The sequence below is a fragment of the Podarcis melisellensis genome (assembly GCF_964234715.1).
Source record: "Podarcis melisellensis genome assembly, chromosome: 14".
In the NCBI taxonomy this organism is placed as follows: Eukaryota; Metazoa; Chordata; class Lepidosauria; order Squamata; family Lacertidae; genus Podarcis; species Podarcis melisellensis.
In genome coordinates this window covers 8616997-8641343 of record NC_138546.1, presented here as the reverse complement: position 1 = coordinate 8641343, position 24347 = coordinate 8616997, and the positions used below count along the sequence as shown (strand labels likewise).

The 24347-nt window shown below is 44.0% G+C and overlaps 1 protein-coding gene across 3 annotated transcripts in view; it reads right to left on the bottom strand.

Moving 5' to 3' along the window:
• Positions 1-23304, bottom strand: part of LOC309357104 (multidrug resistance-associated protein 1-like) — a 73405-nt gene extending 50101 nt beyond the window's left edge. For 2 of the 3 annotated variants that reach the window (XM_081889068.1, XM_081889070.1), the window contains exons 1-5: positions 23043-23304; positions 3514-3690; positions 2914-3039; positions 1670-1807; positions 313-438 (exon numbers count right to left, since the gene is read on the bottom strand). In XM_081889068.1, the coding sequence (XP_081745194.1) occupies positions 313-438; positions 1670-1807; positions 2914-3039; positions 3514-3690; positions 23043-23093 (618 nt within the window). In that variant the 5' untranslated portion in view covers positions 23094-23304. The remainder of the gene's footprint in view (positions 1-312; positions 439-1669; positions 1808-2913; positions 3040-3513; positions 3691-23042) is intronic. The other variant, XM_081889069.1, reaches the window with a different exon arrangement.
• Positions 23305-24347: the final 1043 nt, after the last annotated feature.

Here is a 24347-nt window from a genome sequence, read left to right as displayed (position 1 = left end):
AAATTATTAGAAGAAAACTGGTAAGAACATTGGCAGGGTTACTGTAATAACCTGCAGTTTTAGAGGAGTATATATTTAAAGTGGATGAATAAATGAGCAAATTAAGTTAATTTGGATATGCAGAATGTATTAAAAAATACATTTAAGGAACCGCAGAAAAAAGGGGAAGGAAGACAAGTTTTCAAATGAGTATAAAATTAATGAAATGTATAAAATTGAAAATCAATCAATCACAAAATTATTAGAAGCAACCTACTTAAGCAAATTCCCAGGCATCCCTCAGAGAGGCACCTCCCAAGGCAAATTACTTACAGGGTCATGAACTGTTTCGGAAAACAAAGGCGGCCTCTCAGGAAAACAGGATAATATCAGCTGGATTAGCACCAAAGTGAAATAGATGTAGAATGTAATATAACGAAAAACATCGACTTCAGAACCCTAGAAGAAGACATAGAATGCTGTGGTTAGCGGACTGACAGAAACCAGCAAAATAACGTGTGTCGTAGAGAAAGGAGATGGAGAAAACTCTCTCATCAATACTTGAACGCATCAAGACAAAATTGATCAGCAGGAGATTCAGGGCAGAGATAAAGAAGGGCGTCTCCACACAGGGTGTAACTAATTTATGGAATATGGTACGCCGTAAAACGTGCTGACTGCCACAGTTTTAGAAGGTTTTGAAGGGGGTTAGAGAAGTCCAATGAGGAGGAAGAGAAGGGGATTCCAATGGCTATTATTCTATGACAATCTATAGCATGGGTAGGCAAACTAAGGCCCAGGGGCCAGATCTGGACCAACTGCCTTCTAAATCCGGACCACGGACGGTCTGGGAATCAGCGTGTTTTGACATGAGTAGAATGTGTCCTTTTATTTAAAATGCATCTCTGGGTTATTTGTGGGACACAAGAATTCATTCTTCCCCCCACAAAATATAGTCCGGCCCCCAACAAGGCCTGAGGGACAGTGGACCGGCCCCCTGCTGAAAAAGTTTGCTGACCCCTGATCTATAGACTCGCCATGTTCGGAGGCAGCTCTGCACACACCTGAGAACGAACCGTTTCCTCAAGGGTTGTTTTGTTTTTCATTATTTACTTGTTTTTATCCTGCGTTTTATTCTGTGAACCACCCTGAGAGCTTATGATGAGGGGTGGTATAGAAATAATAATAATAATAATAATAATAATAATAATGTAAAAAAGCTGTAGCAAATGGAAGTGTTTGCGTTTTACAGCATGCTAGAATGTGCATGCGCATGAACGCACTAGTTAACACATCTTAAAAAAATAAAAACGCAGAAAATTCTCTGCATAATGATCAGGAGAAAGAACAAAAAATTTCCCCAGATCTTTCAACAGCCGCTGCCCACAGCTTTGGTCGTGTGTGTGTGTGCGTATCTCTAAACTGCACTTCCAAGGAGGCTGCAGGCCTGTTTTGATAGTCCCTTGACAAGCTCATCCAGGCTTTGATTTGAGTTTCAAACCAAAAGGAAAAAAGGAAAGCGAGCACACTTTAGTGGCCTTTAACGCTTCGGAATGAGGTTTAATGGGTCATTAACTCACTTGTGTGGCTGCACAGAGATTGCCAAGAACCCCGAGTTAAATCATTAAACAAGCAACTGATTCCCTTCACGATTCCAAAGAGTCATCTGTGCTTAGCGGAGGCTGCTTACCGTACTCGAGGCGTGCATAATTTTGGATCTAAAAGTTACGGTGGCACACAGGAGCGCAATAAGCCAGAAGAGCAACATGACTCCTGAAGACTGGGCTCCTTTCATCCTCTCGTACTGTATCAAAAATGTGGCAAGCAGCTGTGGAGATATCAAAGGGCAGGAGATTACTGTTCCATCAGAACGATGATGGCAAAGCAAAACGAGAACAAGGCCACAAATCCTCCCCTTGGACACAGCTCAGTCGGTTAGAGCATGGGGCTGCTAATGTCAAGGTTGCAGGTTTGATTCCCATATGGGACAGCCATATATTCCTGCATTGCAAGGGATTAGACTACATGATTCTCAGGGTACCTTCCAACTTTATGATATTTATTGATCTACAGTCGTACCTTGGTTTTCGAACAGCTTAGTTCCCGGACGTTTTGGCTCCCGGATGCCGCAAACCCGGAAGTGACTGTTCTGGTTTCCATTTTTGGAAGCCGAATGTCCGACGTGGCTTCCACGTCTTCCGATTGGCTACAGGAGCTTCCTGCAGCCAACCAGAAGCCTGCTTTGGTTTCCGAATGTTTTGGAAGTCAAATGGACTTCCGGAACAGATTCCGTTTGACTTCCAAGGTACGACTGTATATATATATTTTTTAGACATAGTTTTTATTGATTTTCACAGGTTTTAAAAATTTACTTATATTTCAACATATGTTTTTCTTAAAATTTTGACTTCCTGCTCTTACTTCCATGATGTTCTTATTTCCACCTTATACCTACTGCTTTATATGACAAACTTTAATCTAATACAAATATCCTCTATTTCACTTATCATTGTTTTCATTCTGCGCATGTGATTCGAACCCTGCCGGTGTTTTCATTTGACTATAACAGTATTTCAAATAGTCCGAAAAGGGTCTCCACTCTTCCATAAACAGTTGGTCACTTTTATCACTGTAGATTTCGCAATTTCCGCTGTAGGCCATTAGATTTCGCCATTTCCGCATAGTCCATTAACTTTTGAAGCCATTCCTCCTTGGTTCTCTGATCAGGCGTTGTGCAGGAATCCGATCTGGTGAGGCTGCACCAAGGCAGCAACAAGCTACTGTCGGGATTTACAATCAGGACACAAGCATAACGAGGTTTCCTATAGGTGGAAACGGCTCGTTTTAGCTGTCCCCATTGTCCTTGGTTACAAACAAAACAAGTTCCGCTGCTAAAATGAAGCTGCAGAAGAATAAAACATCATTTTCACTCACCATTGTTATGCCCAAAATCGTAGGGCTGACTAAAAAAACAGGAGCTCGGAAAATGTTGTGACTTCTTTCCCAGAAAGAGTAGAAAAGGTCTGCCCAGCAGACTATCCACAATAAGAGGCCCAAGGCCTGAAACAGGAAAAAAGAGATTGTTTTCAGATAAATAGTCCTCATGAAACAAAGAATTAGGAGAACAGGGTCTCTTAGCAGCATTTTGTATGGAGCTGCTTTGGACTGGGCTGGTGGAACAATTGATTCTGAAGACTTTAAGCTTTCATATATATCATGCAGACCCTCCAAGTGTCCCTATTTTCCAGGGGCTTAAGAAAAGTCATCCCAGTTTCTGATTTGATCCTGGAATGTCCTGCTTTTCCTTAGGATGGCTCTATTTTCATTGGAGAAATGTTGGAGGGTATGAAATTATCCAACACCCGCCCCCCCCAAGCCGTCTGAAAGTATTCCTGTATAGGGAATACGTTTTATTCTGTTTTTATATATGTTTGAAGCTGCCCAGAGTGGCTGCGGCAACCCAGTAAGATGTGTGGGGTATAAATAGTAAAATTATCATTATGGAATGGGACGGAGCATGCATGCGCCACTTACTGTTTTGGCTTTGTTGAGATGCGACATTTGGATGTATCCCCTGTCATGGCGCTGGAGGTACACGAAGTAGATTGGGAAGCAAGCCCAGAGGTAAATGCAAGGGATCCAGGTGAGGACGGTTTTCTGAAAGCACTTGGTGAAGTCTGGGTTCTCGGTGTACCATGTTAAATTCCAGTCCTGAGAAAAGAAGGGAATGGGTTAGCACGCTGTAGAGTTTGCAAGAGGCCCTGGGTTTAATCCTCAGCATCTCCACGTGGGGATGTGAATGTTCCCTGCCTCAAACCCTGGAGAGCTGCTGCCAGTCGGTGCAGACAATACTAAGCTCCATGGGCCTGTGGTTTGCATAAGACAGTTTCCTCTGCTCCCGCTTCTTGCAGGCCACCTGGAGGGCCTTCAAATCAAAAGGCAGGACAGAATCATAGACTTGGAAGGGAGCGTGAGGGTCATCTGGTCCAACCCCATGCAATGCTGGAATCTTTTGCCCAATGTGGGATTCGAATCCATGACCCTGATATTAAGCTAACACCCCAGAGGACAGGATCACACTTCAAAACGACCTTGACAGATTAGAGAACTGGGCCAAAACAAACAAGATGAATTTTAACAGGGAGAAATGTAAAGTATTGCCCTTGGGCAAAAAAAATGAGAGGCACAAATACAAGATGGGTGACACCTGGCTTGAGAGCAGTACATGTGAAAAGGATCTAGGAGTCTTGGTTGACCACAAACTTGACATGAGCCAACAGTGTGACGCGGCAGCTAAAAAAGCCAATGCAATTCTGGGCTGCATCAATAGGAGTATAGCATCTAGATCAAGGGAAGTAATAGTGCCACTGTATTGTGCTCTGGTCAGACCTCACCTGAGTACTGTGTCCAGTTCTGGGCACCACAGTTCAAGAAGGACACTGACAAACTGGAACGTGTCCAGAGGAGGGCAACCAAAATGGTCAAAGGCCTGGAAACGATGCCCTATGAGGAACGGCTAAGGGAGCTGGGCATGTTTAGCCTGGAGAAGAGGAGGTTAAGGGGTGATATGATAGCCATGTTCAAATATATAAAAGGATGTCACATAGAGGAGGGAGAAAGGTTGTTTTCTGCTGCTCCAGAGAAGCGGACACGGAGCAATGGATCCAAACTACAAGAAAGAAGATTCCACCTAAACATTAGGGAGAACTTCCTGACAGTAAGAGCTGTTCGACAGTGGAATTTGCTGCCAAGGAGTGTGGTGGAGTCTCCTTCTTTGGAGGTCTTTAAGCAGAGGCTTGACAACCATATGCCAGGAGTGCTCTGATGGTGTTTCCTGCTTGGCAGGGGGTTGGAATCGATGGCCCTTGTGGTCTCTTCCAACTCTATGATTCTATTCTAAGTCTCACGCTCTACCGACTGAGCTATCTCAGGAATGCCATTTGGACAAAAGTTTTATGGATCGATCAATCGCCACCAAATGAAAAACAGTAATAAAAATCAGTAGCATTACAGTGGTACCTCGGGTTAAGTACTTAATTCGTTCCAGAGGTCCGTTCCTAACCTGAAACTGTTCTTAACCTGAAGCACCACTTTAGCTAATGGGGCCTCCCGCTGCTGCTGCTGCCGCGCCGCCGGAGCACGATATCTGTTCTCATCCTGAAGCAAAGTTCTTAACCCGAGGTACTATTTCTGGGCTAGCGGAGTCTGTAACCTGAAGCGTCTGAACCAGAAGCGTATGTAACCTGAAGCGTATGTAACCCGAGGTACCACTATATTCCCTTGTGGTGACACTGAAAGGTCAATGAAAGTAAATGCATTGAGGATTGGGTCTTGCTGATAAGCAATGCTACTTGGTGGGGTATAGATGCCTTTAACGGCTGAAGGGCAAAGGGGAAGCCCAAAAAGCAGTGAAGATTTTCTTTCCAGCATGGAAATGTGAGGAAGTGAGAGAGCTGCGCCCACTGAATACCTTCCTTGTAGGTGATAAAGGTAAAAAAGATGCTGTCAGGAGAAGGCGAATCTCCTTGTTAGCAGATATGTTTATGTAATTAAGTTAGCACTGGCATGCTTCCTCCCTGTCTGAAACCCCAGAGAGCCACTGCCTGTCACTGTAGAGAGAAAATAAATGCACCAATGAGCTCTTACAAGCCAACTTCCTACGTTTCTTTTCAATCGCCTTTCTATTTCAATTGGAGGGGGTTCTTACTTCCATGCCTGGGCCTTTGCTGGAGACATGGGACTACATTTCCTTGCAAGTGGGTGGCTGTGTGTTTCTGGGGAGGTGTCTACTGCTCTTCTGTTGTTCTATTTGAGCTTGCTCTGGCTCTATTTATACTTGAAACTATATCTGCATTTCATGTGCTGCTTATACCTTCACTGCTGCTGCCACACACTGCTAGTTGTGTCTGCTACGGCTTTTGCTTCTATCGACTGACCAATTTATATTGCTTACTGTTTACTGATACGGCTGTGCCAATGCTTATCTATTTACGCTGTTTGCTGCTTTGTATTGCCTGCAATACTCTTGTCAACAAATAACAAGAGATAATCTAGAGATTAGATTTTACTGAGATGCTGCAACTTTACTCAGGACTGATGCTATCACTGCTGCTCCAGGAAAGAGAGGAAGAATTTGGAAGCGAGATTTGTTTTCCGTTTCTGAAAGCCACTTTTTAACTCTCGGGTTTCTGGCGTAACAGGCAAGGAGCATCAAGGCGAAGTTACTGAGACCAGACACAGTCTTTGGGCAAGAGAACTTTTAAGGGAGGCTGCTCTGCTCGCTTCCTGTTCCTCTGTCTCATTAGCCTGAGGCCAGACAAACTGGGTACAACAGGGTCACCGGCTGTATTGTTGTGCCAAGCCATTTGCTTGGTGGTTTTCCTGTCTGTCTGGTTCATGCCAACTCAGAAACATTATGCTCCTCCAGTCGTGTGCAAGTCAAGTCTCCAAACACTGACCTAAAAGTTCACTGCTCCACTCATAAAGTGAGTTATTTTGTCGCTTAAAAACAGCAACAACAATCAACAACACAAGTGGGCTTAAAGGCCCATCTAGCTCAGTACAGTCAACACTGACTGGCAGCATCTCGCCAGGGTTTCAGGCAGCAATCTATCCCAGCCCTACGTTGGGTTGCCAGGAAACAAACCTGTGTCGTTCTGCATACAAAGCAGGTGCTCTGTTGTTGATCTTCAGCCATTCTCCAAAAAAGGAAAAAAACGAAACACCGAGTTTTGCAAAGCTTTCCTACTAGGTAATACAGAGTGATTCTGACTTGTCGCAGCCACTCGGGCAAATGGCAATTCACACCATTTCCCTGGCTGCCTCGCCTCAAAGGGGATATTTGTAAGAGTTGGGAAAGGTTCGGAGAAGGACAACAGGGGATGCAGCGGCTCCCCTACAAGGAATGGTTGCAGATGTGAATGAGAGGGAGACGCGATGGAGGTGGATTAAATTGTACGTGGCATAGAACAGTAGCAGACATAAAGGAAGTTTGCCTCCTCCTCTCTCATAGCGCTAGAACTCGTGGACATGCAGTGAAGCTGAACGCTGGGTGATTTGAGACGGATAAAAGAAAATACTTCTTTAGGCAGTGCATAAACTATGGAGCGCTCACACACAGGAGGCAGTGATGGCCCCCAATTTGGATGACTTTAAAAGAGCACTGGACAAACATGAGAAGCTATGATGGCGATGCTCTGCCCCCAAACCTGGAAACAATATACTTCTGAATACCCCTTGCTGGAAACCACAGAAGGGGAAGAGTGTTCTTGTGTCTGGGTCCATAAGCATCTGTGTAGCCACAATGACTACCCAGATGTGGAAACAGATGGGCCATTGGTCTGATTCAGCAGAGACTTATTATGTTCTTATGGATGTATGTACCTGGATGCCAAAGCTTAGACCAACCTTCCCTAACCTGTTCCCTTCAGATGTTTGGGCCCAACACCCATTTTCCCTAGCCAATAAATGGTCAGGGTTGCAGGGAATTGTAATCTCAACACATCCTGAGGTCACCAAGTTGGGGAAGGGTGGTGTTGGTGTTTGTGCAAAACCAACCTGTATCTTCAAAAGTAAAAGGTAAAAAAAAAAGGTAAAGGACCCCTGGATGGTTAAGGCTTGTCAAAGGTGACTATGGGGTTGCGGCGCTCATCTCGTTTTCAGGCTGAGGGAGCTGGCGTTTGTCCACAGACAGCTTTCTGGGTCATGTGGCCAGAATGACTAAACTGCTTCTGGCTCAATGGGACACCGAGACGGAAGCCAGAGCACACAAAAACGCCGTTTACCTTCCCACCGCCATGGTACCTATTCATCTACTTGCAATGGCTTTTGAACTGCTAGGTTGGCAGGAGCTGGGACCGAGCAACAGGAGCTCACCCAGTCGTGGGGATTCGAACCACCGACCTTCTGACTGGCAAGCCCACGAGGCTCAGTGGTTTACACCACAGCGCCACCCGCGTCCCATCTTCAAACGTACACTGGCGTCTTCAAAAGCACACCTAGAAGCCGCACTAGAGTGCTAATCAAATTGGCAGCAACTGATATTATCAAGATTCTAGCCAACTCAGTTCAGCAACCCTGTAATAATACAATTGCCTCCTACCCTGCAAGATTTCACCTGTAAGCAGCTCTGCTCTCTATGAGGCCTATCAAATTCTATGCTGTGGGTCCTTCCAGCATTGCAAGAGGCTGCAAGGAATTTCACAGCACCAGCCTGATTTCAGCGAGGGGAGGACGCCCAGCAAAAAAAGCGCCTTCCATATCGCACCCACTGAGTTTTTGGCGCTTGTAATGACACAGCATCCGATTACTTCACAGCAATGCCAGAAATGCCCTAACGAGATTAGCTTAGCTCTCCCGGTAGCCCCTCCAAAACCCTGTGAGAGAGATTTGCTGGCTATTTTTAATTATGAGCAGAGCGTGGGCAAAGGGAAAGCTATTTTAATGGAAAAAAACAAAAGATTAAAAAGCTCCCACCCAAGTGAGCAGCAAGCCAACCATAACTGAAGGAGGGATGGTGAGAACAGAGAAAGTACCTTCCAAAGGAAATGGGAAGTTGGATCAAAATTCAACAGAGATTTATTCATTTATTTATTAAATCTGTACACTACCCTTCATCTAAAGATCAAAGGTCAGTTCACGACACACACTCTTGTTTTTCATGGAGACACCTTCTGAGGCTTCTATAAGCCAGGGTAAAGAAGGTACACGAAACCTTCCCGAATGAAAAAAGACAAGGGTTCTGGACATGATGTCTGTGTCTGCAGTGTAGAATGGTCTCCTGTCTCGTCCCATACATGGAATTTGGTGCCCAAAGATGGGGACTGAGATGTACTGGCACAAGGCAAAGGATTCAGTGCCCAGTGCAACTCCTTGTCCTTTACACATGGCTGTCCATATCTATTTGATTTTTTTTATTGTGCAATCCCAGGGTTGAACACAAAGAAAACAATGTCTGAAAAGTTAAAATCAGGCCAAAGGACAGCACAGGTGGTGGCAATTCATCAATTCCAGGTGGTCAAAACAAAATCAGACACCCTGAAAAGCCTGGGTGAAGAGGCACATATTCTGAAAGTTCCCATCACTTCAGCCCACCTAGCTCCCCTATTCTCCTGTTCTCTGTTTAGAAATTTCAAATTCTTGGGGAACCTGAGAAGGAGAGTATATAAATGACGTAAAATAGCAGTGTGCTATTTCAGCACCATTACAAAACACACACAACAACCCTAAAACAATTTCATAGTTTCGTAGCACATCTAGCAAAAGGCATTTAAGGATCACCTCTCTGCAACGAGGACAGAGTTTATTCTTCTCGGAAATCAGGGCTGATATCTCCACCTTTTCAGAGACTCATACAGCCTGGCAGCTTTCATAATCTCTATACAAACACACAGGTTTTGGGTGACAGCTTTGCTTTTGGTTTAAGTGGAGAGTTGTAGTTCAGGCATCGGACGAGGAGTACAAAGTACCTTGCGGCTTTTGTTAAGTCTGCACTCCATGGTGGGTGCTGCGCTCACAAGCCTTCCAGCCTGATCCCAACAACGCATACACTGAAATAAATCCCATTGTGTTCAACAGGACTTAAAAGCGGGTATAGAATTTCACTCCCCTAACCGCATGTCTTTTGCAGAGAAGGCTTCTTGGCTATTGCTATCCCACGCCTACAGCATTCCTTGCAGGATTTGTGATGCAACACACAGCTTACGTTACAGAGCATATCAACACTTAGCTTTAAGACAGTTGGTTCTGTTGTGTACCAATTTCACCCTCTTGCCATCAAGCTCCCCGCCCCTTGCCCTGTTGGGAAAAGGAAATCCTGGTCTGAACAAAAACTCCAGAGATCAAGTAGAGAATAAAACAAGTTTGTCCAGCCAAGTTCAACTCAGATTCACTCAAGTCAACAGATCTAAGTTAGCCATGTTCATCGGGTCCACTGAGTAGGACTAAGATAGGATACAACCCATTAAAAATAATAACTTTATACCCCAGCCTGTCACCCAGCAACCTACTTAGAATTCATCCACGGGGAGATTAAGCCCAGAATGTGAGCTCCCTTCTCACAGAATAAGCACGCCCCAGCTTACGTGATTGCAGCAATTATATAAAAGGGGAGGGGGAAACCAAAGACTTTGTTAAATGAGGAAGATAAGAGACGGGAAGCTGTTTTTGCATGACCTGAATCTGCACTCCTTTGTTGACAGCTCTGCAGATGTTAAGAGCAGCTTCTGGAAAGTAGAGGAGGGGTGAAGGCATGACAGCTCACATTTTTTTTACTGGTGGGTGACCCTGGGTGAACCCGGCGCCGAGTGAAGCCTCACATAACCTTCCCAGGGGCTGAATATAGCAAGGCATCTTTCAACCCCAGCCTATGCCTGACGTTTGAGCACCTGCCTTTTCAATCTGGGAAGCTTCTTGAGCGTGCAAAAGGATGCACATACAGCCCCCCACACACACACACCAGATCTTACTTTAAAAGTTAACGTAACGAAGACGAGGCAGGTGCCCTTCCTGTCTTTTCCTGTGCCCTCCAGAGATACTGAATCTTTCGCACCACTTCCGCTGGCATTATCAGTACTTCAGCCTTTCAGGGCAGTTGCACGCACCGTCAATCCTGCAATAATCCGGTAACTCACACCACATTTAAAGGATGAGCTTAGGGTCAACACCTGCTTTTTCATCCCTTGGAAAGGCACCCAAAAACAGCAGCAGTCTGGTTGCAGCAGACTAATAATAACAATAATAATAATAATAATAATAATAATAATAATAATAATAATAATAATTTATTTATTTATTTATTTATTTATACCCCACCCATCTGGCTGGGTTTCCCCAGCCACTCTGAGCGGCTTCCAACAGAATATTAAAATACAATAGTCTATTAAACATTAAAAGCTTCCCTAAACAGGGCTGCCTTCAGATGTCTTCAGATGGCAGAAGCTTTCAAGGGCTAGTACAAGGATGGGCTAATACAAGGTGTTGCTTCACCGCAGCTCCCATCATCACTGGCCATTGGCTAAGCTGGCTGGGGCAGATGGGAGCTGAAGTTCAGCAACATCTAGAGGGTACATTGGCTCCCCATGGTGCATGACTATTGGCCATGTTGGCTGGGCTGATGAGAGTTGGAACAGACTAGAGCCTCAGTCCACGAACATTTTGTGTATGGGGTGTTAGGGGAGGGGTAGTATCTCTGGTGGGGGCGGGGACCTGTTGTGCTCCTTCTGGGGTAGTCTGTCCATCTTTGGTCCCCAGCCTGCACTCGGCTCTCACCTGTGGTTCCTAGAAGCTGTCAGCAGGCAACAGCAGCCACGTTCTGGGAAATGGCTTTGACTGGCCGGCTAAACCAGGGGAGGGGTCCCAAACCCTCAGTGAGTTAGGGACTTCCCCTGCGTGCAAAGACAGGCTCCAGTGCATTGAGCAGACAAGACCAACGGTCAAGAAGGTAGTTTCTGCACATGATCTAGCGTAGTGGTTCTCAGCCTTGGGTCCCCAGATGTTTCGGGCCTACAACTCCCATGATCCCTAGCTCACAGGACCAGTGGTCAGGGATGATGGGAGTTGTAGGCCAAAAAATCTGGGGACCCAAGGTTGAGAAAGGCAGATCTAGCGGGAAGTAAGGTGCACATGGAGCTCGTCAACCTGAGAAGCTCATTTCTCTGCTCTGCTGCTTCAGACTGAGGTTCACGGCAGGGGAAATCACACAACAATGTTCCTTCATCCAAAATTCGGGCGGAAGGGAAATATATATATATTTAAAAAGAAAAATCCCAGAAAGAGAAAATAAGATTATCATAGAGAGGACAGTTCTAGACTAGCTTTCTCAACAAGCTGATTATCTACATAAAGGGAATTTTCTTCGCAGGGAAACATCCAGCCACACAAACTCCCACTTGCAGCCTGAAGCGATAACTGCCCAGAAACGGACTTCCCACCTTGTCTGCTGCTTGTGCAAGCGTGGCCTTAATTAGCTGGTGCCGGTGCTTTGCTAGGCACTAATGTTTTTATTTGGCAAAAGATACAAAGCAGACTATTCAAGTGGGATGAGCTTGGTATATTTCTCTCCACCTCTGACGTTGTGAACTATTAAAATACCACGACCTGGGATGGATCCCAGGAGCGAAACAAACACCGGCTCTTAAAGCAGGTCCCTTCTGACCCCCGTTATATTTGGGGGTGCAGAAGCAACAAGTGGGTTGCTTGCAACAGGTGGGGGACTTGTGGAAAGGTTCCCCAAGGAAGAATCCTCAGCTGAACCGAGTCATCTTAAAGGTCATCTGAGGGCACATCCAAAAAACTTTGACCACCTTGAGAAAACCATACACACCTCCCCACCAACTTCTTCCACAGGTATTTTCTATGACTTAACAGTGCAACAAGATGCAATACATCGAAAATGAAATTACTGCAATATGCTGCTAGTTCATGGCAGGGTGTGCCATCCCTATGAAAAAATCCTGCAGGTCATTACAGCCACCAGCAATTCAACCAGGTCTTCTGCGAAGAAAATGCCTGAAAAATCTATCTCTGCAAATCAATGAACATCTGCTGCATGCATTTTACCTCAAACAGCACCTCAAAACAACCTTTGCCACTGTTATTTTGCTTTTACTACACTTTAACTACACTCAGAAGTTTGCTGTGTTCCTAGCACCAAATTGAAAGATCCTGGCAATCTGCAGTTTTAACTAAAGGAAATAGAAAAGAGCAAGCAAGTTGCTACAAAGAGGCTCAAAAAGATAAGCGACTTCGGGTGAAAACTCCAAGCCAAAGAGGACGACAAAGCAAAGCAACCTGTTCCGAGTTCAAAACACTTAACAGCCAATTAATATTACTGTGCACCAATGGCGACTGCAACAGGTATTTCTAGAATTTTAATCCTTTGAAGACAAATATAACCTGAATTAATAAGCTACATTTTTTGCATATCAGACACTGGACACAGAAAAGCCACTATCAGAAAGCCTGCATGTATGTACTTTGCAGCAACCATCAACTATGTAGGCAAACATTATTATCTGATCTGATCTGGCCAGATCTGTTTCTGCAAGGTTATTAGGACATATTAACAGAGCAACTCACTTATCTCAGAATAAGAGCAATCATACTGTTATCCGCATCGTGCATCATTAAGCCCTGCAGTTACATTATAAAATAGATCTGAAATCAGCCTGCCCAATTCAGAAGCACAAGGGAATTTGCTTCCTGGAGAAAATAAGTAAAAGAAAATGTGAAAAACAGTCTGAAGGCACATGATCCAGCCACTATGCTGAAGCTAAGCAACTGAGATTGGCTCAGTATCTCAACAGACCCCTTGGGGCCCCTTGTAAATTCTGCACTGAGTTCCACAGGCGCAAATAATACCGGCACTAAAATAAAAACCAACAGGCACAAGATTCAGAGGAAATCCATGGATGTGTCAGTAATAAAGATACTGATACATTGGCTGTACATGTAAGTAGAAAACCGTTCATTAAGTGAGCACAGTTCCTCTCTTCTGAGCAGAATGGAAATTCCACAAAGTGTCCTGATTTATGGCACCTCTTGGAAAAGGAAAAATGGGAAATACCTAGAGAAAGGGTCATGGTGTAGTGGAGTTGTGAACCCAAGAGCGAGCTAGTTGTAAAAGCCAAGCAACTGATGAAACAACAGCTTGTTTTAAGGGCAAGATTTACTGGGTGTATGAAAGGCACTGGGGGGGGGACACCCCACAAAACAAAAACTGTAAGTTGCAAGGAGAATGTGGACAATAAGCTTGCCTCAAATGTAACTTATAGCAGAGTTGCCTCTACTGCATGTAAAGGTAAAGGGACCCCTGACCATTAGGTCCAGTCGTGGCCGACTCTGGGGTTGCGGTGCTTATCTCGCTTTACTGGCCAAGGGAGCCGGCGTACAGCTTCCGGGTCATGTGGCCAGCATGACTAAGCCGCTTCTGGCGAACCAGAGCAGCGCACGGAAATGCCGTTTACCTTTCCACCGGAGCTGTACCTATTTATCTACTTGCACTTTGACGTGCTTTTGAACTGCTAGGTTGGCAGGAGCAGGGACCAATCAACAGGAGCTCACCCCATCGCAGGGATTCGAACTGCGGACCTTCTGATCGGCAAGCCCGAGGCTCAGTGGTTTAACCCAGTGTGTCCCCCACGCCACACTACTGTGTGTAGTGCCACATATTAAAAACACTGGCCTTTTCAAACAATGCCTTTTTCTCCACCCCTCTCGTTTCCCCTCCTGCAAACGGCATTCACGGGGAGAGAACCAGATCAGCAGCCCAAAAAACACACGAGAAATGTCCAGATCAGCTTTGACAGTGGTGCTATTGATTAGCCAGAGTCAGAAGGCTGCAGGGCCCACCAGCTGGTAGCGAAGGCACCCTCTCAGCATTTAAAGCCCAAAGGGAAGCGGCAGTCCTCAAACAGATTGCTCCAGCGTGGGTCACACAAACGCAGAGTAAACAGATTTTCTTTCCCATTCTATTTCAGCGGGTTACTGGAACAAACTGCAGCCCTTTAAACAGCGGCCTCTTTTCAGGGATGTCAAGCAAGGCAGGAGGGCCATGTTTTCCTTCCAACAGCGGTGCAAAAGGTAGAATTTTGCTATGCGCAGTTTCTCGTGGCAGGAAGAGATGTTTCCTGCACGACTTCAAAAAGCAGAACAGCCTTCTCCTAAACAGAGTTCACCCTAGCATTTTTATGTGACAGTAAAAAATAATATATATTTTTTAAGTACTGTGCAGTATCATTTCCAAACTTCAGTTCTCCTTGCACAGCATTCATCATAATCATGAGTCATGAATATCTGCAGAAAAAGGAAAAACATCTTAAAGCCTTAAAATTATATTTTGTGTGTGCGTGTCATTGATTGATTGATTGATTGATTGATTTTATTTCCATGTCACTTTTCATTCACGTGAGCCACAAACTGGCTTTCAAACAATAAACGATAACCTAATATAACATCACCAATACCATATAGAATAATTAAGAAATCACCAGTAAAACGATTACAATCTATAAGACACTATTTACAAAACAGCTCAAAAAAAAGCTGAATGGCATAATTACAATAAAAAATTACAATAAAAGTCATATTATAGGATTCACAGCATTCATAATCTATAAAGCAGCATTACTGTAAAAGCTTTAACAAACAGCAACCAAAAGTTAACTAAGGACTGTTGAATTCATACAAGCATGTTCCCCATCTCCATGACTCACTGTTCAGTTCTTCAAAAAATCAGCAACACATATACATAATGCCTGCAGCAGCAGTTCCCTTCTCCAGGCTCCTAGGACTAGAGGGTGGGGCAAGGCATTGCCTGAATCACAGAATTGTAGAATTGGAAGGGACCCTGAGGAGCATCTAGTCCAACCCCGTGCAATGCAGGAATATGTAGCTGTCCCATTCGGGGATCGAACCTGCAACCCCAGTGTTATCAGCACCACGCTCTAATAAACTGAGCTATCCCAGCTATGTGGCCAGCATAACGTCTCTCTCCCCTTACCATCTGTTTGTGTATTAATTCTGTTTAATATTTTTAAAAATTCATATATTTAAATATATTGTGTATATTAAATATATTGCAAACCCTTTTAATTTACAATGGGGAAATTAAATTAAGCGTGTGGTCCGAGAGTTCTGTGTTGAATAACTCTTGTGGCCCACTTGGAAAGAAAAGTTAGATTGCCCTGTTCTAGAGAAATGGCACATTCGCTCCAATTAATCATCTTTCTCGCCATAAATAAATTGCAGTCATAACTACTGTTCAGACTCCAATATACTTGCATAACTTATAATAATCCTACATGCCTGGCACATATCCCCATATGCACATTAACTTTCAGTATTATTAAAGAAGAGGTGTTTATTGATTTAACCATTGGCCCTACTCCCAATCCCAGCAGTTCAGCTATAATTTCCAAAACTGTGATGGCAACCCATGATATGTGGGGAGATAATCTGGTAGGAAGGGAAGAGAACTAAGAGGCTTGAGTTTTTCACAGCTCAAATTTGTTTCAATTGAGCCTGTTTAGGTGAATTATCCGTTTTCACTGGAACTCAGGCTGTTACAATCAGCCACACAGCTCTATTCCCACAGAGACACAGGACAAAGCCATTATTCTCTTTTCAACATTACTAGAACGACTACAAGTTAGCAGGCAAAACAGCAGAATCAGAAAACAGTAATTGCTCCTTTAATTAAGGCCACCAAGGCAGGACTTAAATGGAACTGGGTAAAGGTTTTGGCTTTCTTGTCAAACTCTGGAAAAAAGCCAAAAACAGAAGCGAGACGGAGAGTGCATGATGTTCAATCAGTTACTGCAGTACTGTATAAGGAAAGGGACTTCCACACATATTGAAAACTAGACACACTGGACTTTGCATACTGCACCAATGGAAACTTTTGCTAAAAACTATAAGAAAGGAAACTTAGCAGGGAGTTAGCATGACCTTCAACAAACAATAAACTCCCTTTCTTTCTGCCCACAGCCAACTCAGCGTTGAAAGGCTTCTTCCAATGACTGCATTCTTGAAACTTCTAGGCCTTCGTGTGTTTTGAGAATCAATGTTAGAGACATGCTCTTACACCTGAAACAATTAACTTGTGTGGGAGACTAAGAATTCTCCATCTGCAGACAGGCCCACCTTCTCCATCTCTGCAAGAGTCACCCGTCTGAAGGATGCCTTCTAACCAGATGGAGGTAATCTGAAATCAGCAATTGCTACAGAGAGGCAACAGGGAGCCTCCACAGAGAACAGATCCTTTTGCTGTCTGCATCAGCAGTGACTGAATTATCCAAACATACGGGATGTAGGCTGGAGGCAGAATTACCCGTCCAAAATGGAGGCACACAGAAAGGAAGACCAGAGCAGTGAGTCACACAGAGGTACACCAGGCAGCCCCCTCTGTCTATGAATACTTTGGGCCCTTGGCATGCTAATAGTTACCCTGAGCAGTGCTTTCTTCTGGGGGGACGCAGGGCTATACATACCCCTAAACATTTTGTGAATGTTTGGCCTCATTGAGGGACAGTATTTCCATATGAGTAGGAAAATAAGAGTACTCCTAAACAATTTTTTTTAAAGAAAAAAGCACTGACCATGAGGCTGAGAAAAATGACACAAATTGTGCCACACCATGCCCATCTAACTGGCTTAAGTAGGCCTATATTTTCTAGCCTAGAGTGCATAATACTGCAGCTCTACAGTGGAACTAGGAACCCCCAAATTCGCACCAAAATCAAAGCAGTTACAGGAATGAAAACAGAAAATTTCTAGTGGGGAGCAGTGTTAGAAATTCCCCAGGCGCCAGGCCAACTTAAACCTGGGTTGCTGGTTCCGCAATGGAAAGTATAGGCACTGTTTTCCACTCAATGAAATTTCTTTTTCTTATTTATTTCATTTCTATTCCGCTTTATATTTTAAAGAAAAAAAATCCCGAAGCGGTTTGCAACACGTCAAAACATCAAAGGAAACAATCCAGAATAGTCATACCTTGGTTCTCGAACAGAATCCGTTCTGGGAGTCCGTTCGACTCCCGGAACCATTCAAAAACCAAAGCAGTCAATTGGAAACCGCGCCAGATGCTCAGCTTCCGAAAACCGTTCAAAAACCAGAATGCTCACTTCCGGTTTTCGATCATCCGGGAGCCAAAACGTACGAGTTCCAAGGCGTTTGGCAACCAAGGTACGACTGTAAAACAAATTCAAGCTTCCAGGAAAATATTTCAGATCCTTCTTCAAGTGACATTTTGTTTCCCCCATATCTATTTACCTGCTTAATTTACAGAGCTGCCTAATAGCAGAAGTATTCTAGAAAGCATTGCACGCACACCCCTTACCAATTTTGTTTAGCTGCACACAACTGGAATCTGATTTAAGGCATGCTTCCCTCCAGTAATACCAATACTGCCATCGCAAGCAAGGCAGAACACACAAGAAGTGCCTTCTAGGAAAATCTGAGCCTCCACAGGAAACCTCCCTTTCAACAAGTCTCCGCTGCAACTTTGGCTTGTGTAATAACTATTTCCCAGCCGGTGGGTCCAGTTATCAAAGCGTTCCAACCTTCAGAAGTCCTTCATTAGTCACAAACCTTCGGCCAAAATAGCAAGCTACAACTTACCCTGATTTTGCAAGGGCAGCTAAGTGAGACTTCAAAGCTGCTGGTTCTTTACCCAGTCAGGAGAGCAAGAACCTACTTATTGGCTTAGCAATTGCAAGCACCCCAGGGCAGGGACGCACCCCCATGAACATGCACACACAGAGAGCACTGTGATCCCAGTAAGTCAGGCCTCTTTCCTTTCTTGTTGCAAATGGTGCTCTGAACACTCATTCAACCAACAGCGACAAATCACTTATATATAGAGTCTTCTGTGCAATTTTCAGATGCAGGTAAACAGCAAGGGGTAAATCATAATATTTGCATGAGGGAGAGGAACCCCATTGTATACACCAGTGTTTCCCAACCTTGGGTCTCCAGCTGTTTTTGGACTACAACTCCCATCATCCCTTGCTAGCAAGACCAATGGTCAGGGATGATGGGAATTGTAGTCCAACAGCAGCTGGAGACCCAAGGTTGGGAAACACTGGTATACACCCTTGCACAAGTCTGAGGACAGACAAACCAGTTACCTAAGCAGTAACCCACAGTATTGGGCATATTCTCAAATTCCCTTATGACCAGGGTGGATTTGATTTAAATCACAATTTAAATCACTAGGCAGTAAAACTTGATTTTTTACAGAAAGACAACCAGATGAAGGCTTAATTTTTTGAATAATAATTTTTCAGAGTAGTTTTTACAGTTACTGGGATATCAAAAATTACTGATTTGGTTATACTATTAGAAATACATAGACAGATATTTATGAACTTACTGTGAGGTTTAATAAGTTAGCTGTTTATATTTGGACAAATTTTCTGCTGTACTTTATTGGAAGGAGAAAAATAATCATTTCCTTAATAACAATTTAAACCATTTATTTAACTAAAACAATAACATTATAGCATATGCATCCATGTTTGTTAACTGATGTGGTTAAACTTGTTTAAAAAACAAAACAAAACACCCAACTTAGGCTGAGTTTCAGCACACATGAAAAACTTAAAACAAATTCTTATTTCCTGATAAATACCCTTTGGAATATAATATAACTTAAACAGAAAACTATCTTTAGAAATATTTTTTCCTCCAAAAACATTTTATTTTGAAAATCCAATTTAAATAATAAAAAAATTGATTTAAATAAAAAATAAATTCCATTTTTTTATTTTTAAAAAAAATCATTGATTTTTATCCACCCTGCTTATGACCATAATTAAAATGTCAGCATGGAGGAAGTTTTTACACAGGGTAAAAAAAAGGAAAGTGGCTGACAGAGATACCCATTTTAATCACTCTCTCAAATTTCCCACCAATATCTTACTAACAGCTGAATACTTTTTTTGTTCTTGCTTAAGCATAAAAATGGTAGCCCCCAATGGTAAGCTATAAAATGTTGTATTTTACTCCTTTATATCCCAAATTTCCCATAAAAAATATTCCATCTAAGTAATTTAAATCTCATGCAAAATATCAGATTATAAAACACCCACGAAAGTCTGAAGCAAGAACAGTACAAGCAGCAAAGGGAGGAAAAACAGACATTGAGCCAACCTCTGGAGGCGTGAAAAAGAAGGAATCTTTGCCAAAAGATGCTTTAATGGATGCATAAAACATCAGGCATTCAATTTACTGCCATGTCCCAGGGGGGAGTTTCATAAACAGGGTGCTGCCACACAGGAGAAGGCTCCACTCTGCTAACTTAACCCAGCCTTCCCCAATGACTTTTTAGTCTAAAATATCTGAAAGGAACCAGGTTGACGAAAGCTAACTTGATCTCTTTCAAAGAATGGATGTGTGCACTCGGGGAAAGGCATCAGAAGCTGATCTAAAGGAGCAGGCAGGTTGACACACCCAGCTTTACGTCAGATCAAATGGGTGCATGCAAATTAGCGCCAGGCTTCCTGGTGGTGCAAGGCTGCTTTTTCACACAGTGCAATTAACGTATGGCAGTTACAGAGCCACACAAGTGCGTGCGAGAGGTGCCTCTGCCCCAATTCCAAAGTTAGACCAAGTCTTCTCCAACATGGCGCCCAACATGGCTTGGCCTACAACTCCCATCAGCCCCAGACAACATGGCCAATGGGAAGGGATAATGAGAGCGGTAGTTCACACCTGGAGGGCACTAGGTTGGGGAGGGCTAAACTAGAAGCTGCAGTCCTCTCATGCAGCTGATACTGGTGATTGGGGACAATGGGGATTGTAGGCCAAAATTATCCAGAGTTTGGGAACAGTGGAGGGAAACGGTCAGTGCTAAGGGATGGGGTTCTGCATATATGAGGTGCCAGACTGATCACCTGGATTTCCCAGTTTTCTTTTTTAAAGAAGGATCAAATGGCACATCATGTGCTACTTCTTTTCAGGTTTTCCCTGGCCCATAAGATAGGACTCTGTTTAATGTGTCTGAATCTTCTGAATTTCTGTTTTACTTCCTTTTCATACTGCTGCTTACTGGTTTTAGGCTGCATTTTTTTTGTTTCAATTAGAGTTTTGTTATTTTAGACTGTAGAGGTTCAGGAAAAAAAAATTTGCTCATTTTTTCATGCAATTTATATACTGCTTGCTTGTTTAAAAAAAAATAACCCTCAAACAGCTTACAAAAATTATGCAGCATAAATGCTTTTAAGCAAATAAGGCCCCTTTTATTTAATAAGAAAGCCACTTTATTAATGCACAATACACGAATGACAGGAACCAGGTAAAACCAACTACCTCCAGCTTTCACTGGTTACGAAATTCTAAAGAGAAAGTCATGATGAGACATAATTTCTCCATGCAAACTTTCACCGAACTGGAGTCATGCCACTTCACTTCACATACCTGTTTCACTCAAGAGCATTAAGGCTTATTATTGCAGTACGGAGCAGAAAAGTAAAAGTATTTGCCCCCAAGTGTCAGATTCTCTCTAAAACACGTGTGCCAACAAATATATGTCAGAAATAAAGAAACTTCCACTCACAATGCAAACCTACACATCTTCTCAGAAGAAACTCTGAGTTCATAGAGTTCAATGTAGTTTATTTCTTGTCAAGGGTACACAAGATTGCAGCCTAAGTAGCTTCTGCACACAGAAATTAAATCCAGAGGAACAGATAAAGAAGTCAGCAAAAACACCTTTTTGTTTTTTAGAAAAGCAACAGGAGTTAAGACAGCAGCATTTACCACTTCCTTGCCCTGTACTCCAATATTACAATCTCTTAGGTGTGGGCCTGTTATATAAGCTGTTGGTGCACACAGTTGTGTGTGTGTGTTTAACATATTACATCGCTTCGTAACAAAGACAACCCTAACCACATTAAGGATAGAAGCCACTTCAGAACAAGAACAAGAAAAAGGAATGCAAAACAAGTTCAGGGCGTCTTCTGAAGTTTTGCAAGAGGGTAAAACATGCCGTCTGAAACACACAGCTTCCATGTGATGTGTTAAACATGACACCAACACAAAAGCAAACGCTTCTACAAAAGATGAACCAGAGATTAGCCACAATAGCAACTGCCAGGCGGCCAATACTAGGAAAGAAGATCTAACAGATATTTTAAAAAAACAGACATGTTACAAAGGCTTCTCCCTTTTTTTGCTTTATGAAAACCGTTCCACGTTTAGAAGCAGGCCAGGGAAACACCTGAGGATCCTGAATGAGAGCAGGCAAAAGCAGAGCAGGTGCAAACCTGATTTCTTTGCTCCAGGTTGCATTCAGTGGGCAGTTGGCCACACCATAGAATAGTAGAGTTGGAAGGGGCCATAAGGGTCATGTAGTCCAACCCCCTGCGATGCAGGGATCTTCAAATGAGTTTAACGGAGTCTATTAATGGCGATGAAGGGAGCTGGGGGACTGCTGACTGTTCTAATGCCATTTTAAACGAAATTTGTTAAGCCCACTTATTTGAAAGACTATGATCCCATGCACACTCACCTGGGAGTAAGCCCCACTGAGCTCCATGGGACTTGCTTCCAAGTAAACATGCTTAGCATTACAGTGTGTGTAAATTACAGACTAAAGAAGACAGCAGAAAAACAGTAACGGAGCCCAAAATGCACACACGACTCAGAAGCATATGTAACTGTGCTCACTCCCAGGTTAATGAGTGTGAAGTGTGGCTTCCTAGCAGTGCAAATCCTAAATATGCTTACTCATGAGCAGGCCCTGCTGTGTGCTCAATGGGAAGTGACTCCCCCAGTCAGGGTAAGAACATCCCAAGTCCAGCATCCCATTTACCACAGGGATCAACCAGAAACCCATAAGCAGGACATAATTGCAACTGGCCTTCTGTAACCCAAGAGACTAAAATTCAGAGGCATGGTGCCTCTGAGCCTTGAAGCACACAGCCACCATTATGGCCAGCAGCCATTGGCAGCTTTATCCCCCTGCGAATTTTTCCAATCCCCATTTGCCACAGCTTGTGTCAGCGAGTTCCACAGTCGAACTGTGCAGTCGGGCAAAGGAAGTGGATCATCTCCCAATTATTTATTGGCCTGTTCAATCTGCAAAACGCCTTTCCCCTGTAGGTCTTGGGGGCAGTTCACAGCTGCCATGAGAAAGACCTTCCTTTCCCCAGAGCATGCACAGAGTTCACACACACAAAAATCACCTCTCCCCAAGCATTGCAGCTTTTCCTCCTCGCTTCTGCTTGCCATTAAACACACACACACCCTACCAATAAAATAAAAATTTATCTGGAAAAAAAGACCCCCCCCCCAAAAAAAGCCTGCATCTTTTCCAAGCTCTGTAATAAACCAAATGAAAAATAAAAGCGGGGGAGGGAGAGATGCAAAGGGAAGCTATGGGGGGTCGGTGTCTTTGTCCCCACCCTCCCAGTTTCCCCACTGAATCCCAGTTGCTGAGGGTGGAAGGCGGCGCACACAAAGGGGCTTTGCCTCGCCCGGACCCCCCTCCCGCCCCACAAAGCCCGGCCTCTGGGTCCGGGGCTGCTGCCCCATCTCTCCCCCACCCCACCCCACACTCTCACCCATAAGGGCTCGGAGCCGGCCGGGCCCCTGCAAAGCCGCTGGACGTCCATGGCGGGCGTCGGCGTCGGCGCTTGCCCAGGCTGGCCGGCGAAAGCTCTGCCTCGCTCGGCGGCGGCGGCTTCGAGGGAAGGGAAGCCTCTGCCGGGGAGGAGGAGCCGCCGGCCGAGCCGGGCCGGAGCTGATTGGGCGGAGCGGTCGGGGGCGGCGAGGGAGAGGCCCCCCTCCGGCTCGGGAGGAGCCGCCTCAGAGCCGCGGCCTAGGCGCGCCCTGCACCTCCCCGGCCCTCGCCCGCCTCTCTGCCCCGGGGAGGAGGCCACGTAGCGGGCCACGGGCGCCTTGCTCAGAGTAGGCCCCCTGGGCTGCAGCAGGCCCCGCTGGTCTCTTGGATAGGGGCCCGTCTGCACAGTGCGGTGGAAGCGCGACGGTGCCGCTTCTGTCTCTCGATATCCTATAGGCGCTATCTAATTGAATTATTTGCTTTACTGAATATCTAAATGTGTGTGTATATATGTGTGTATATGTATGTGTAATAATTCAATAATAATAGGCGTTTGAATTATTTGCTTTACTGAATATATAAATGTGTGTGTGTGTGTGTGTAATAATTCAATAATAATAGGCACAGTCTAATGGAATTATTTGCTTTACTGAATATATAAATGTGTGTGTATATATGTGTGTATATGTATGTGTAATAATTCAATAATAATAGGCGTTTGAATTATTTGCTTTACTGAATATATAAATGTGTGTGTGTGTAATAATTCAATAATAATAGGCACAGTCTAATGGAATTATTTGCTTTACTGAATATATAAATGTGTGTGTATAATAATTCAATAATAATAATACAATGAGACAGCGCCTATATGATATCGAGCGACAGACTAATTTGGCCACGATAATAAGGACATTTTGCCCATGCTATGATTATTTCCCATCTAGTCATTTTGACACATCAGCCCCCTGTTTGCAAAATTGTAACAGTTCCAAAATACAGACGCGCTTGGCTAGACTGGATTGGATAGACTGCCTTCAGCTGTGCTTGAAGGTCAGTTTCAAAAAATCCCACTACGAAAACGCTAATGTCCATGTGGAGATGGCAGTATTGAATCAGTAGCTCTTGTGCTTCTAGCTTGCACTCTTTATAAAGATTTGAGGTTCTTGCCCCTCTACTACTATCCATACTAAGTCGCTTAAACATTGCTACTGTGTCCTTTCTTCCAGCAGATCAAGATAATCCGGTGACAGCAAAAAAACTGCAAACATTTTAGCAGGGGCAATTAGAAAAAGTTCTATTATTT